The 15299-nt window shown below is 34.9% G+C and overlaps 1 protein-coding gene and 1 pseudogene across 1 annotated transcript; both read right to left on the bottom strand.

Annotated features, from left to right (window-relative positions):
- Positions 1-1413: 1413 nt before the first annotated feature.
- Positions 1414-6113, bottom strand: LOC132635819 (ultraviolet-B receptor UVR8). The gene is made up of 5 exons (XM_060352362.1): positions 5926-6113; positions 5661-5840; positions 3270-3305; positions 3024-3139; positions 1414-2954 (listed from the first exon to the last, which is right to left on the bottom strand). The coding sequence occupies exons 1-5, from the start codon at positions 6023-6025 to the stop codon at positions 1653-1655; spliced, it is 1734 nt and encodes a 577-aa protein (XP_060208345.1). The 5' UTR covers positions 6026-6113; the 3' UTR covers positions 1414-1652.
- A 1962-nt stretch (positions 6114-8075) lies between these two features.
- Positions 8076-9752, bottom strand: LOC132638349 (uncharacterized; annotated as a pseudogene).
- Positions 9753-15299: the final 5547 nt, after the last annotated feature.

Below are 15299 nucleotides of genomic sequence, written 5' to 3' on the forward strand. Positions count from 1 at the left end.
ATGAAGCAATGGAAGATCTTTGCTAAAAGCTAGTTGACTTGGATATTTTGGGATATTTGACGAGAGTTTTTGGCCAAAATTATCCCTCATGATTAGTGTAAGTTTAACTTTGTCATCTAAATATAAATCTAAGCCCTATTTGTCCTTTTAAGTTTGCAAAACTTGGAGCGCTTTTAGTCCAAGTAATAAAAAATGCCCAAAACACCACTAAAACTAGCAGAGATTCCAAGGCGACCTACATGAAACTTGAAAACAAACTAGCTTTGTTTCACCCCAAATTCAAGAACCCTTCTTCTCCAGTTCACTTTTCTCTGTCACAGCAGTAAAAGAACCCTACCCTCCTCAATTTCACTCACTAATTCAGATGTTATGAATTTTTTATCATATTTCCTAAAATATTAGGGTTGAAATCGACAATCCAGAAGTTATTGAATTTTTAATGGCATATACTCTGTTGGTATTGCATCAGGCTATGCATTTAAATTGTTGCCTGTATAGAAGCTTATCTAGATTTCAGCTTGAATATCAAGATTAATTTCTCTATAATAGTCTCTCTTAAATTTGTTGCCATTGTTTTGTACCAAAGAGCTAGTTTTGTGTTTTGTCTCTTAATGCACATTTTAGCCTTACTGCGTCTCTGTAATCGTTAGAAGAGTAAATGAAATCTAGAAGGTTAGGATTTCTTTTTACTGCTGGAACAGAGATGAGCAAAGTGAATTGGAAAAGACTAACGTGGAGTGAAACAGAGCAAGTGTATTTTTATTTTTTTTAGTTTTACCTGCAGGTGATTTCTGTTGGTTTTAACAGTATTCTGGGTGTTTTTTATTACTTAGACAAAACTACTCAATTTTTACAAATTTAAAAGGACAAATAGTGCTTAGGTTTATATTTAAAGGACAAAGCTAGACCCACCCTTAAAGATGAGGGATAATTTTGGTCAGAAACTCTATTTGGGATAGTCTATTGCTACAAACGCTAACTGATGTAGGGGAAATTCTTTTTCTTACTTCTGCAAGTCCAATTTATTCAGATCTCAATGCCAATCTTCAACTTCACCTTACATTTTGTGGACTCTTTCTCCCTAAATTTTCTACAGTCTAGGCACATGAAGTCATTCAAATTTGTGCTTCTTAATTTCTACTTCATTCGAACTACAGACATGCTTGAAGTTGGGCTTTGGCATAGCCCATCATCGGACCTGCATTCTGAAGTTTGAAACTTCATATTCACGTTTTCAACTTCAAACCCGCATGACTACCGTTGATTCTGAGGCGGCTAAATTGCAAAACCTTTGAAAATTTCAGCTATCCTTTAAATAAAAATCCTACAAACGGCTATAGTGCACTTCCCCTGCAAAGGCTTACTCAGGAGTTCTTTCTATACTGATATGTAAAAAGAACCAAGACGATAAAATTATACCAATCAAACAACATCACTTTCAATTATTATTTCTTCAAAGCTAACTAATTACAATCATCAAGAGGTTCATCTATAACGGGGAACTACTTTCCAACTCTCTGTTTTACATATTATTATTTGGATTAAGTAATAAATATATACGGCATTTTCTATCAGAGTTTAGGTATGCGCAACCAAAGAAATACCTGATACAAGGTAAGACAAACTTAAATTTGAAACCAAAGCATTCTGCATTACTTGTTTCGTTTACTGGATTCTGAAGGCAGAGAACTTTGACACTCCAGAAAAATCTCCTGAACCCGTTTCTTCAACAGTTTATCTTTGACACCTGCTAGCATACCACGATAGAACATCTCCAGTCGGACAAGCTTTCCACGATCTGAGGCCTCCAACATGTTTTCCCACTCCTTTGCAATGTCAAATGACCCTCCGCTGCGTAACGAGTCTGGCATATCTCGCTCTTCAAAAGGTTTCCCAAAGACAGCACCATGAAGAACGCTCGCATACCTTTCCATTAGAGAAAGTTTCGACTGAAGAAGCTTTACATCCTCCGCTGCCATAGACAGTTTCCTCTCCAATTCTACCACATCTTCAGGTTTATTTTCTGTACCACTTTTATCGCCACCGTCGTTTGCACTTTGATCTCTAAAATCTGCATCCAGAGGTGGCCACAGTGCCATAGTTGGAGAGTAGCAATCAATCATCTTACCATTTCCAAGGACACCACTCCATCCTCTACCCCAAGACCACATCTTATATCCAGCATCAGCCAGAAGAACAGTATGGGCTGCACCACAAACAACTTGAACGGGTTCTGGAAATTTAGGCCCGTATAGCCCGGTACAGGGAAACAACCGAGGAAGAATCGCATCACCTGCATCAGGTCCATTATAACTTGCTTCAGGACATAGGCCAAGGCCTTTTTCCATTCCCCATGACCACACATCTCCAGCAGAAGAGACAACACTTGTGTGAAATAAACCACAGTCAACAGAAATCAGAAACGCATTCCGCGGTAACTGTTTCACTGGTTCAGGAGATAACATACTTTGGGTTGTCCCGTGACCTAATTGCCCGTTTTCTCCCTGGCCAAATGTCCAGCATACACTTTCTAATTTGTCACTTGGACTTTTCTGAGCTAGTAAAGCAGTGTGAAAAGCGCCACATGCTACCTCATACACTGTCCAAGGGGATTCCGAATTAAAGGGCTCAATAACTTCAGGATACTGTCTGCTCTCCTTGTCTCCCAAGCCTAACTGGCCGTGGCTGTTTCCACCCCAAGAATAACAAACAAGATCACTCCCTCCTTCTGCAGCAGTGACTAATGCCACAACATGCTCGTTTCCACATGCCACATTAACAACTGTGTGTCCATGAAAATTCCAGATAGGTATTTGGTTGCAACTGCTAGTAAGAGAAAATTCACTCTCAGTAGACTTGCTTTTCTGCGGTTCAGGAAAGTTACCCCACAGCCATAAAGACCCAAGATTATCAATTGCCGCTGACATCATTCCGCCACCTTTAACCAAAGAAATCTATAGGAGAAAACAGAATTAGCCACTGACATCAACCTATTTCCTCATTAATTTTAACTTGTTTCGTACCATTAGTTTCTTTCTCTCTGAGCCACTAGCTGATGAATTGGGGGAACCTAACTCAAGGAATCCCTCCAATAAATGAGGAACCAAAGAATTTTCTCCGTCAAAACCAAGTTGTCCATCTATTAGGCAGTCAAGGGATTAATAGTAGATGCACATTTTAATTGCAAATTCAATATGTTAAAGACAAATAATACTGAACGTTCACCATATAAAGCATGTACTAAGTGCAAAAGAATCTCTCAAGGATACAGACATTATATCCCCAGCCCCATACTGATCCATCATCTGCGAAAACAAAGAAAAGTCAATAAAAGATAAGGAAAGGAAAAAGGTGTCTGGGAACTCATGATATAACATTTTTCCTTCTAAACTGCATTGTTGCTCTTCTTAGAATCAGTATTCTTGATAAGCCAAAAATTGTAACTACCTAAATGTTATTGTTACCCTTTCACATATTAGCACAAATCTCATGGTTCGATAATTTTAGCATTTTGGATGAAGCAAGCAAATAATCAGAAGATGAGGGCAAAGTGTTCAGAGAAAATTGGCTTAAAATATAAATGATCTCAATCCCTCACCTATATTATTGATGAACGTTCACAGAGATCTTACCTGCTTGTAGATGTCGAAAACAATGGAAGCGAATAATTGCAACAGTAACCTCGAGAGCCAAAAGTTGTGTTTCCTAATTTCTTTTCTCTTAACTGCTCCAGTCATTCTAAACATAACAGGAACCACCCTTTGGGGTTACTCCAATTAAGATCACCTTATCTTTAGAATGACATGAGATCATTTTGAATTACCCGCTCTTCGTTTGACTAGAAAACAGTTGGTCCATTTGAGGCTTAAAAGAAGAGTGAACTCTATTGAATCCTCCAATAGGGATTAGATAGTTCGGTTAAACCCATAGGCCATGTCAACTTACGTAATATGTAGATCTTTTCAGTTTGTGGAACATGAGAGTGAATTAGCAGTTATCTACCTAATCTGAAAAGCAATTCAGTAGGGCAAGGCTTGTCTCAGTGATATATTAATATACATGGTCGAAACCTTGAAAACTATAGTACTACTACCTCCATCACAATTTATGTTATGGTGTTTCATTGGACACGGAATTTAAGAAATTAAAGACTTTTGACATAAGAAAATATATGCCAAAAGTATCATTTAAGATGAGTGGTGGTGAGAGTTCTATATGTCTTTTCATTCTATGGTGGTAAGCGTTTCAACGTGTCATGTCATAAAGAATAAAATGGGGATGCTAAATTTAAGTAATTTCCAAAAAGAGAGGTGTCATTCTTTTTGGGACAGATTAAAAAGGAAAGTGTCACATTAAATGGGATAGAGGGTTAAAAAAACTCAAAAGGCTTAAAATAGTAAAATTACAAAAAAAACAAAAAAAAAATAATTGGAATTACGATAAGCTTTCGTGAAAATGGACTCTAAGACAAAACTTGCTACTAAATGCTACGGTGAAAGATAAACACAATACTTTAATCTGTAAGATCCAGTGTTCCAAACTGCTATATATTATTTATGGAAGGACACCATTCTGATCCGCTAGTGGATTATTGAGTTGCGATAAGTGGTAACTTTTGAGGCCATATTAATACAGTGGTGGATCCACAGGTTTGATAGAACATTCAACTATCCACTTAATTCTCTATATATACATGTGTGTGTGTTAAAAGCAAGTACATATAATACTATGTATATTTCAATACCATACTCTTAATTTAGAGCTCACAATGTCTAAATTGTAGATCCACCACTACATTATACACATTTCATAGAGCAAGTGAACTATTCCGAAAGAATGCAAAAAAAAAAAAAAAAAAATTGTAGAAGACGGCCTTGACAATCCAATGGCTTTATATTTAGGAGCAACCAGAAAATTCAATTTCAACCCAGAGACAATTAAAACGGGGATAGCCAGCCTAAATTACATTTCCACAGAGGTGAACTTCAAGATTCCATCTCCTAATGAAACAAGTTTTGGAAACTAATCAAGACTTTGACTATAAGTCAACAAATTAACAAAGAAACAAACAACAATATACCCAGTGTAATCCCACAAGTGGGGTGGTCTGGGGAGGGTAGGATGAACGCAAACTTTACCCCTACCTTTATGGGATAGGGAGTCTGTTTCCGATAGACCCTTGGCTCGAAAAAAAGAAAAAAGGAAAAGAATTTAAAGCATGGTAGCAAGAAGATATGACAGCAAATAGCAAGATACAAAGCAAACGAAGCAATAGATAGTAACAAACATTGAAGAAAAAAGAAGCTGCGCGATTACTAACAACAACAACACACCCAGGAAATCTCACAACGTGGGGTCTGAGAGGGTAGAGTATACGCAGACCTTACCCCTACCCAGGTAGGTAGAGAGGCTGTTTCAGGAAGACCCTTGGCTCAAGAGAAAGCATGACAAAAAAGGTCAGGCAAAGACGAGCAATTCAAAGCAATATGCAAATGAAAATAACGAAAGTGAACAAGTCATGATAAAGCAGTATGAAAGAAGGAGCAGTAACTACCACAGATAATCCAAGTACAAGAAAGTAGCAGAAAAAAATTCTAACTTAGCAGAAAAAACAAATTGAAATGATATAAGAATAAGAAAGGTTGGAAATGGGGGGTAACCTGAAAGGGCAAGACTGTGATAAGCACCAGCTGCAATACCAACAATCTTGACCCTCTTCTCTCCATCATCAGAATGGGTCGGGCCAAAGTGGATTCGGGTCGGGTATAACTGGTCAGTTTCTTCACCGGTACCAAGTCTACCGAATGTTCCTCTTCCCCAAGAATACACATCCCCATGTCCTACAACCATTTGCAACACACTAATTAATATCCCTGTAAGAATAAAAGAGTTAAAAGTTTCAAAGATGTTTTTTTTTCTGTTTACCAGTGAGAGCAAGAGTATGAGCTTCGCCAGCGGCAAGTGATATTATTTTGTTAAATAAGTTGCCTGATTCTGCTTCTGGTGATTCCACTTGCTCCGCCATTTCTATATCACTGTTCAAACTGTTTCTATCTCTGAATTTTTTGGCAATTGCTTTGTGGAATGATATGTTACGGCAACTAGTTAAGTACTCCCTTACTTCTAAATATTTATATGTGATCCAAATGACTAGTGACTAGATTAGTATTACTAATTTTTCAACTTTATTCAAATATGTTAGTATTTAATACTATACGTGCAAAACTTGATACTACCTTGTCTCAAAATATTTCTCGTTTTTTCATTTTACACACTCTTTAAAAAATATTAATTATAAGGAATATTTAATTAGCTTTATTCTTATTTATATTTAAGTTATAATTTTTCTTTATCAAATATTTACTTTATTTATATGTTATTTTTCATTAATGATAAAATAATTAATTATGTCTTAAAATTTTCAAATGATAAATATTTAAAATAATTATTTTTAATAATTACGATAAGTAATTTGAGATGGAGGGAGTATTCCTAAACTTGGTGTTCTGGGACTGATGCCAAGGATAGAATTTATCTGTGGACCCACATGAAACTTTTTGTTTTGTTTTATTTTATTCTAGTCATTTTCCTTTTAATGATCAAGTGCCCTTTTCTTTATTTTTAATTCTCCAACTGAGGCACCATATGGGAGAAAATAAGAAGAAATGCTGGATCTAATGACAGGAAATTTAAGATGCAAAATTGAAGCTTTTCAAATAAGATATCTTTCAATTCTCTTTTTTTTTTTTTTTTTTTTTTTTTTTGCTGAATAAGTTATCGTTTAATTCTAAAAGTAGGGCCCATGTCAATAAAAGTAAAAAAAAAAAAATAATAATAAGGACGAAAGAAAGATATCAAAGCAATGGTGTGTCAAGCTATCTGGAGTCTTAATTAAGTAGGAGTACCAAGAATTTATCCAATTAGATCTTTCTTTTCATTGGTAAAGATTTTATATACAATCTCTCAATTATAATGTTTTGCTAATTAATCAGCTGTTGTAAAGGATAAAAGTGGACTTTTACTCAAAACAATAACTAATACTCACTGATAAGGATCATGTAATTTTCTGGAATGTGTGACACTGACAAATTGACATAGGGAGGAGTTTAGAATATTTAATTGCTGACAGCCCATGCTGTGAATATGGCATAGGGACACGAAGAACTATAGTTGATTAGATTCAAGAATTCATAAATCTATCTTTTTAGACTGGCAAAGATTGAATAGCAATGATCCGACTAATTTTTTACGCTTTAATTGATTGAATTCAGGATTTCAGGTAAGATAGTCAAAGTTGATGACTACTCTTATAAAGAAAAGAAGACGTAGGGGATTCTCCATTCTCCTTTAATTTTGTCTATGTTGATTCTCTCTTTTTAAATACTAAACTAGAATGACTAGAAAACGGGAATAGAAATTATTGCAATATTTGATTTAAAAAAGAAATTATATTTTTATTTATTATTTCAACTTCAACATGAAATAGAAAATTGAAAGTTAAAAATAATAATCTCTGAGGCCTTCAATTAAAAAAGTACTGATTTGCAACCACGAAACTTGAATTTCCTTAAATTAAGTCAAATTCATGTTCAAAAACAATTATAATTTCTAAATGCAAAATGATGTATAATTACATAGATGGAGGATTGAAAATACCAATGGTAAAATAGTTATTGCATAGGATAATGGGGGGAATCTCTATTACTATTCAAAATTGTAAGGAAGAGTTTGATTTTTAAAGTAAAGTTGAGCAATGTAAATGATTTTCACCCTCTCTCCAAATATTTTATTCCATTTAAGTGTAGATCAAAGGGAAGCTTGACAAACTAGCAGATTTAATCTACTGGAGAGGAAAAATAGGATACAGAAGGGATACCTAATCTATTACATATCATCCTAGCTCAATTTATTCATCTACTTATAGTTTGAATGACTGTTAAGAAAACAAAAAAAGTAACCTTACTCCTATGAATTGTTTAGTTTGTATAGTACGCATCTTGTTACATGTTAGTGCTTGAATAAATACGATGTTTGCAAAATAAAAGAAATTGTTTTTCACATGATGATCACCTAAATATAAGTATATACTTGTTGAGAAATATTAAGAGCTCATTTGGTACAAGGGATAAGGATAAATAATTCCGGAATTATATTTGAGATGAATTTATCCCACGCTTGATTGAGATAAAATGGTGGTATAGCTAATCCCGTATTTTATTCCCGTGAGAAGATGGAATAACTAATTCCGGAATAACTGAGGTAATTTATCTAGGATAACTTGTTTTCAACCAAAAGACCCCTAAGGATCAGTATTTTGACTTTGGTGGTATAGTCTTATAAAAGTGAGAACCTTATATTTTACCCCCTCTAATAATAGTTGAATATACTTTTGCAGTTATATACAACGTTACAACTGATCAAATCCTGCAATAATTATCGAAGGCCTAACCCCCACAATGGCTCTGCCGATCTTCCACATGCATGTCACCGTCACCGCTAATGTAAGCAGACAAATTCAAGTACTTGTCTTCTTGTTCAGCCCTCACATCCCTCCACCTTGCCCTGCATATCACACAGCTAATGGATCTTCTTCTGTTATCTCTTCCATTGCATTAAACATTCTTCATGCAACGGATTCCTACAAGTCCTACAAGCTGCCACTCTTTCTTCCTTGTTCATTTCTTCCAAACACACTGGACACGTTACACCGTTCTCTATCTCTATTTTCAACGGCGTATATTTTGACCGTTCTTGAAAAAATAGTTGGTGAAACCTGTTGAGACATAATATAATTAAATAATTAGATTTGAAATCGCTTAAACTTTTAATTAGATGATATGATTATGTAATTTATAAATATGGTATTAGAGCAAATTAAATAAGAGAAGGGAAGTCTTGTCTATGACTCTATGCGACCCATAAGTTACGTCACTACTAAAAAATGTGATTGCCAAATGATGTTCCCGTCGAAATACCATCCAAAATATCGGATTTCTAATGGAAATTTCGATGGAAACGTTTCGAGCCTTGAAATGCTTGCTCATGATAGGCTGTTTACATTACACTCCTTAACGTGCGATTAGTCTCTAGGCCCTGCGTGCACGCAAAATGCTTTGCACATTCAATTGCCCTTTTATTAGAGCAGACAATAGGTCCTAGACTCAAATCTCACTTCCAAAAAAGCATTCACATACTTGGTCCATGAAAAAGAAACATGCCTGGACGTGATAGCAATGTTGAGACATAACATAATTAAATTTTTAGAACGGTGCTCTCTAACCTTTCTCGAACATTAGGGTTTGCTAGTGATTCAGGTGAGATGGGTAAGCTGAGAAGACCTTGGAGCTCGCATGGGCGGAGAGTTCGCCGGAGAAGACACGTATCGTCGATGGAGACACCCAATACGCGGATGAACACGAAGAGGATGTGTTTGCATGGGGTGGTTCGATCTGGACAGCTGCATGATGGGGTGGTGGAGAGGTTAACGGTGTATACATTTCCAGTTGCACCTAAGATAAAGAAAGTGGTGTCGTAGTGGTGGAGGAGTTGGAGACGGTGGCTGACTGCACGAATGATTCTGTCGGCGAGTGGTTGTGTTGGCGCCAAACGGCGGCGATGAAAATGGTGGTGGTGGTCGGAAGGGGTGGAACTAGATTCAATGGATTCCATTTTTGGGAAGTTAGAGAAAGGTAATTATGGAATTTGGTTTTGGTATGTGTTTTGTAGGAAGGGAAGTATAAAAACTAAAGATTCTTTGTAGAGTTTTGAGGGACACGTGAGGAGTAGTTCTAAGGGTTAGGACAAGTTAGGTTACAGATACCTCTTGACTTTTCGTTCTTTCTATTTCTGGTATTAGGTTAACCTTAAGGCATACGTCATGTACCAAATTCCAAATTCCTGAAGGAAATATGACTTGTAACTAGTGAAAATAGAGGGATTAAGGAAGTAGAATCGTGTGGGTTTATCAATAAACTTACTTATTATCTTTTGGTTTTTCACTCAGTGTCCTGTACTTGCACTGGAACGTAATCGGACTAAATTTAAATTCTTACTAGAAAGTCCACAATACGGGGTAAGGCGCTCCCTAAAGGTGACTCTATACCTATGACTTGAACCCGAGACATTTGATTAAGAATGATGAGTACTTACCACTCCACTACAATCCTTGTTGGTAACTTACGATTAGATTACTTCATCTCCAAACAACTAGTATTAACCATATTAGTAAATCCGCAACTAAATAGTTTTCACTCCATACGTAGCTAAATTGATAGATTTCAAGGAGGAATTTAAGTTATATATATAGAGTATTAACAATGCAAAGAATTTTTATACCATCTATATAATTTAATTACGTGTAATAGCAAACTAGTTCTATTTTACCAAATTATTGCTAGTATTTATCATAATGTAATGATATTAAGTGACATAACTTAGTAAATAATTATTACATCTTTAATGCATAAAACTCATAAAACTAAGTTCAAAAATATATAGCACCCTCCAGTTTACAAAAGAAAAAGAGATATCCGGGGGGTTATTATAGTGATTACCACGTGAATTTGGACTAGAAAAAGTAACACAAATACAACTTTTTAAAATGATAATTAAAAAGATTATAATTACTTTCTAAAAAACATAAACAAAACTTATTCAAAATTTGAAATTTTTAATTACAAAAATACAACTTTTTACATTCCTAAAATATCAATAATACTTAATTTTAGAAGTTACTATCATTAATGCATATCCACTTTTTACTTTCTCTTTCTTTCAAAATCACCCCCCCAACTCTCCCAAATCTATAAAAAGGGCATGAGAGAGAATGTAATTTTTCAAATTAAAAAAAAAAAAATCAACTTCAAATCTCATATTCCATCTACCGTTTTAAAACGATTTTTTTTTATTTTCTTTTCCTCCTCTTTATTCTTCTTTTTAGTTTTTATTTTCACTTGATGACTGATGCAATTATTTTTTTGTGACTAAAAGAAATTATTTGAATATATTAGTATTAAAAAAAGTACATGAAAAGATATGGTATGTGGTATAAGAAAAGTACATGAAAATATACCTAAAAAATATGTGGTATATTCAAATTGTTAATTTAACTGAAAAGGTAATAACAAAATATTTGACAACATGTTAAGGTATTATTTGTGCTTTTCGTCTTGTGTTATATAAGTGGTAGCTAGTATTATTTTTGTTTAACAGAGGGAGTATTTAAGTAAGTTGAATATATATATGTGTGTGTGTTATACGAGCATACATGGATGGTATACGGTATAAATATACTTCATAATAAAAATGTATATAATATAATATACACATATAAACAGTATATCTGATATATTAGTGCAAATGTAAAAGTGAAAATTAATTACATATGTATATTAAGTATACTACATTATATGTATAAACAATATATATATATATAAATTAATTGAATATGCTATGTTTATATCAAGTACACACCATTAATATATCATTTTTAAAAAGACTATTAGATATGATTTTAGCAGAAGATTTTTATTGGTGGTCATTATAATATTTACTTTGTTTCCACACAAAAAAAAATGTAAAACAAAAAAAATTCTAATGAGAAAATATAATCACTAATATACGGTATAAGTATTCTTCATACTAAAAATTTATATAATATAATATACACATATAAACAGTATATCTATTGTATTAGTGCAAATGTAAAGTGAAAATAATTATATATGTATTAAGTATACTATACTATATGTATAAACTATATATATGTGTGTATATACATATAATTAAGTTAATCCTTTTAATCCTATTACAATTAATCCCATATGCATTAAACTCCTTTTAGTATTTTTTTTTACTTGTCTTACAAATCATCATAATATCTACTTTGTTTCCACACACACAAAAAAAAAAAAAGTAAAACAAAAAAGTTTCTTAATGAAAAACATTATTCATATATAAAAACAATACCTTTTTTCTATTTATGGGTAAACGAATCTTCATAAATCAACGTACAAATGCAACATTTTTCAAATCTGATGGTGGAATGTTTTTCTAACTTAGGAATGGTTATTATCATAACTGATAAAGACATAATTAATTGATTAGCTTAAATTTAGGGATTTTTTTATAATGTGAACTTCTTGATTTTTTTTGGTAAAGTAATAAAATGTCATTAGTAAAGCATCAAGAAGATGCAAGGTTACAGATGGGTAAAACGCTGCTTCAAACAAAACATGGAGCAGACTTAGCAAAAACCTGTAGAACATTCTAAAGTTATCCCATCTCTACTGTACTAGAGAGAGGGAGCTAACAAAATCTAGAAAGTTATCCACACTATTTACAGGGGCAAAAAAAAATGACAACTGAAAAGACTAACTAAAAACCTAGACTTTAAAATGCAAATAGGAGTTGAGATTCCATCAAAGCATCTACTATTTCTCTCCTTCCATAGGGTCAAAAAAATTACTATTGGGATCATTCTCTAGATCCTTTTGATGGATTTGTCAACTCTCCAAAGTATCCAGCTAGCATAGGCATCTTTGATGTTGAAGGGCATTACCCATTGGAGACCAGGCATAGAATAGAAGAAATACCAAAGGTTGGTTGTTGTAGGGCAGTGCAAAATAGATGGTTGACACTTTCATTAGTCTGCTTGTACATAGCACACATGTTGACGACGATTACACCTCTCCTCCTAAGATTGTCTTATGTTAGGCATGCTTCCTTCAGTGCAGTCCAAGTGAAGCAAGTAACTCTGAGAGGCTGTCTAGCTCTCCATACAAGCTTCCAAGGCCAGACATCTAAAAGGATATTTTGAGAACTCCAATAGTTGTAATATTCCTTCACAGTGAAAATCTTTTCCTTAGAATTGCCCCAGAGGATACTGTCTTGAGATTCTGCCACCAAAATGTTTTGTCCCAATCTTTCTAAGAGAGAAAGAAAATTATCAACTTCCCAATCTTGTAAGTTTCTCCTAAAAATAGGTGTCCAACAGTTATTATCTCTATATTGAGCTAAAGTTGCTTCTTTGTTGGAAGCTATCAGAAATAGTCAAGGAAATGAGTCTTTTACGAAAGTGTCCCCAAGCCATTTGTCTTGCCAAAATCTGATCTTAAGCCCATTTCCAACCTTGAATGAGGCATTCTGGAAGAATTCCTCTTGGAGACTACTGATGTGCTTCCATACTCCGACACCATATGATTCATTGCTTCTCTTTGCAGTCCAATGGTCTTGAATACCATATTTAGCTTTGATGATATCCTTCCAGTACCCAGCCTCATTTTGACCATATCTCCAGAGCCACTTCATGAGTAGGCTATTGTTATGGAGCTTTAGATTTTTGATTCCCAGCCCCTCTTGGCCTTTGGTTTAAATAACTGATTGCTATTTGACCAAAGAGAATTTGTGAGTAACACTGTTACCCTTCCATAGGAATTTCTTTCTAAGCCTGTCGATTTGCTTTAGAACTGAGCTTGGCGTAGGGAAGAGTGACATACATTAAGTGGGAATGTTGCCTAGGACACTGTTGATAAGGGTGAGCCTACCTCCCAATGAGAGGTATTGCATCTGCCAAGTGGCTAGTCTTTTCTCCATTCTTTCAATGACTCCACTCCATATCCCAGATGATGTGAATTTGGCACCCAAAGGAAGTCCCAAATATGTGGTGGGAAAAGAGCCTGTTTTACAGCTAAGAATGTCAGCAAGAGCTTCTAGGTTGGCCACTTCATTCACAGGATATATAATGCTCTTAAGCATATTGATATGGAGTCCAGAAATGGCCTCAAAGATCATGAGGGTGGTGTTGAGATTAGAGACCTACTGACAATCCGCTCCACAAAATATATAGGTGTCATCTGCATATAGCAGATGAGAAACTGAGACTGAGGTGGAAGGATTTCTGCCCACTTAGAACCCTTGAATCCACTGAAGTTCTTTGGCCTTAGCTAATAACTGAGTTAGTCCTTCCATGGAAATGATAAAGAGAAAGAGGGATAGTGGATCCCCCTGCCTGAGTCCCTTCTGAGAAAAGAAAAACCCAACTGGACTTTTGTTCACCAGAATTGAAAACTTCACTGTGGAAATATAGAAATAAATCCACCTTATCCACCTTTCGCCAAATCCCATTTGCTTCAAAATGTTGACTAAATAAGCCTAGTTAAGCTAATCAAAAGTTTTCTCAATATCCAATTTCCAGAGGATCCCAGTCTCTCCACTTTTAATTTTCCAGTCTAGCACTTCATTGGCAATCATCGATGCATCAGTAATCTGCCTATTCTTCAGAAAAGAACTCTGTTGTCCAGAAACTAAGTAATCCACCACTTTTTTCAACCTCTCAGCTAGAATTTTGGCCAGCAGTTTGTAGACACTTCCTATAAGACTTATAGGCATATAATCTCTAAGTTATATAGCACCTTTCTTCTTTGGGATAAGAGCAATGAATGAGGCATTACATGATCTCACCATTTGGCAATTCTGATGAAACAAATTAAAAGCTGCTAGCAGGTCTGCTTTGATGAAGTTCCATGATTTCTGAAAGAAGGCCATAGTGAAACCATCAGGGCCAGGAGCTTTATCAGGGGCACAAGACATGAGAGCTTCTGAGATCTCCAATTCGGTGAAAGGAAGTTCAAGGTCCTCTTTATCAACTGTGGTGAGACTTGGTAGACCTTCAAAGACAGCAGAGGGTCTCCAAGATTCAGTCTCTTTGTAAATTTGTTGATAGTACTCCAGAATACCATCCTTGATCCTTTGTTTATCTTCAATTACTTCATTCCCTATTTTAAGTCTGTCAATAGAATTGGCCTTTCTATGCGAGTTGGCTATTCTTTGGAAAAACTTTGTATTCTTATGCCCCTCTTTCAACCATAAACATCTTGATTTTTGTCTCCATGAGATCTCTTCAGCGGTTGCTATTTGCTGAAGTTCAAGTTTAAGATTCACTGTCTGACTTTTCTCTTTTGTAGAGAGAGTTCTGAGCTCAGCTAACTAATCCAGCTTTCCTAGTTCTTTGAGTGCCTTGTTCCTTTGAGTCTCAGTTCTTCCATAAACCTCCCTATTCCATTTAGTAATTTCTTTCTTGAAATTCCTTAGTTTCTACATTAGCACAAAGTCTGAGGTGCCAAATACAGTGTAAGAATTCCACCATCCTTCTACCATGTCCATGAAACCCTCAGCTTGAAGCCACATATTTTCAAATTTGAAATAAGAAGGTATGGCCTCCCAATCCCCACTCTGCAGGATAATTGGTTTATGATCAGAAAAAACTCTAGGCAAAGGGTATTGTTTGATAGCATTGAACA

Source organism: Lycium barbarum, chromosome 4 (assembly GCF_019175385.1).
Source record: "Lycium barbarum isolate Lr01 chromosome 4, ASM1917538v2, whole genome shotgun sequence".
NCBI classification, from domain to species: Eukaryota; Viridiplantae; Streptophyta; class Magnoliopsida; order Solanales; family Solanaceae; genus Lycium; species Lycium barbarum.

Bases quoted from the DNA above. Each gene is read 5' to 3' on its own strand.
- LOC132635819 (XM_060352362.1), bottom strand. From the start codon at position 6,025: ATGGCGGAGCAAGTGGAATCACCAGAAGCAGAATCAGGCAACTTATTT. The intron at 3,306-5,660 runs GTTACCCCCCAT...TTGTTTTCGCAG, and splicing joins TCACAGTCTTGCCCTTTCAG to ATGATGGATCAGTATGGGGC. The intron at 3,140-3,269 runs GTATCCTTGAGA...ACTGCCTAATAG, and splicing joins GGGCTGGGGATATAATGTCT to ATGGACAACTTGGTTTTGAC.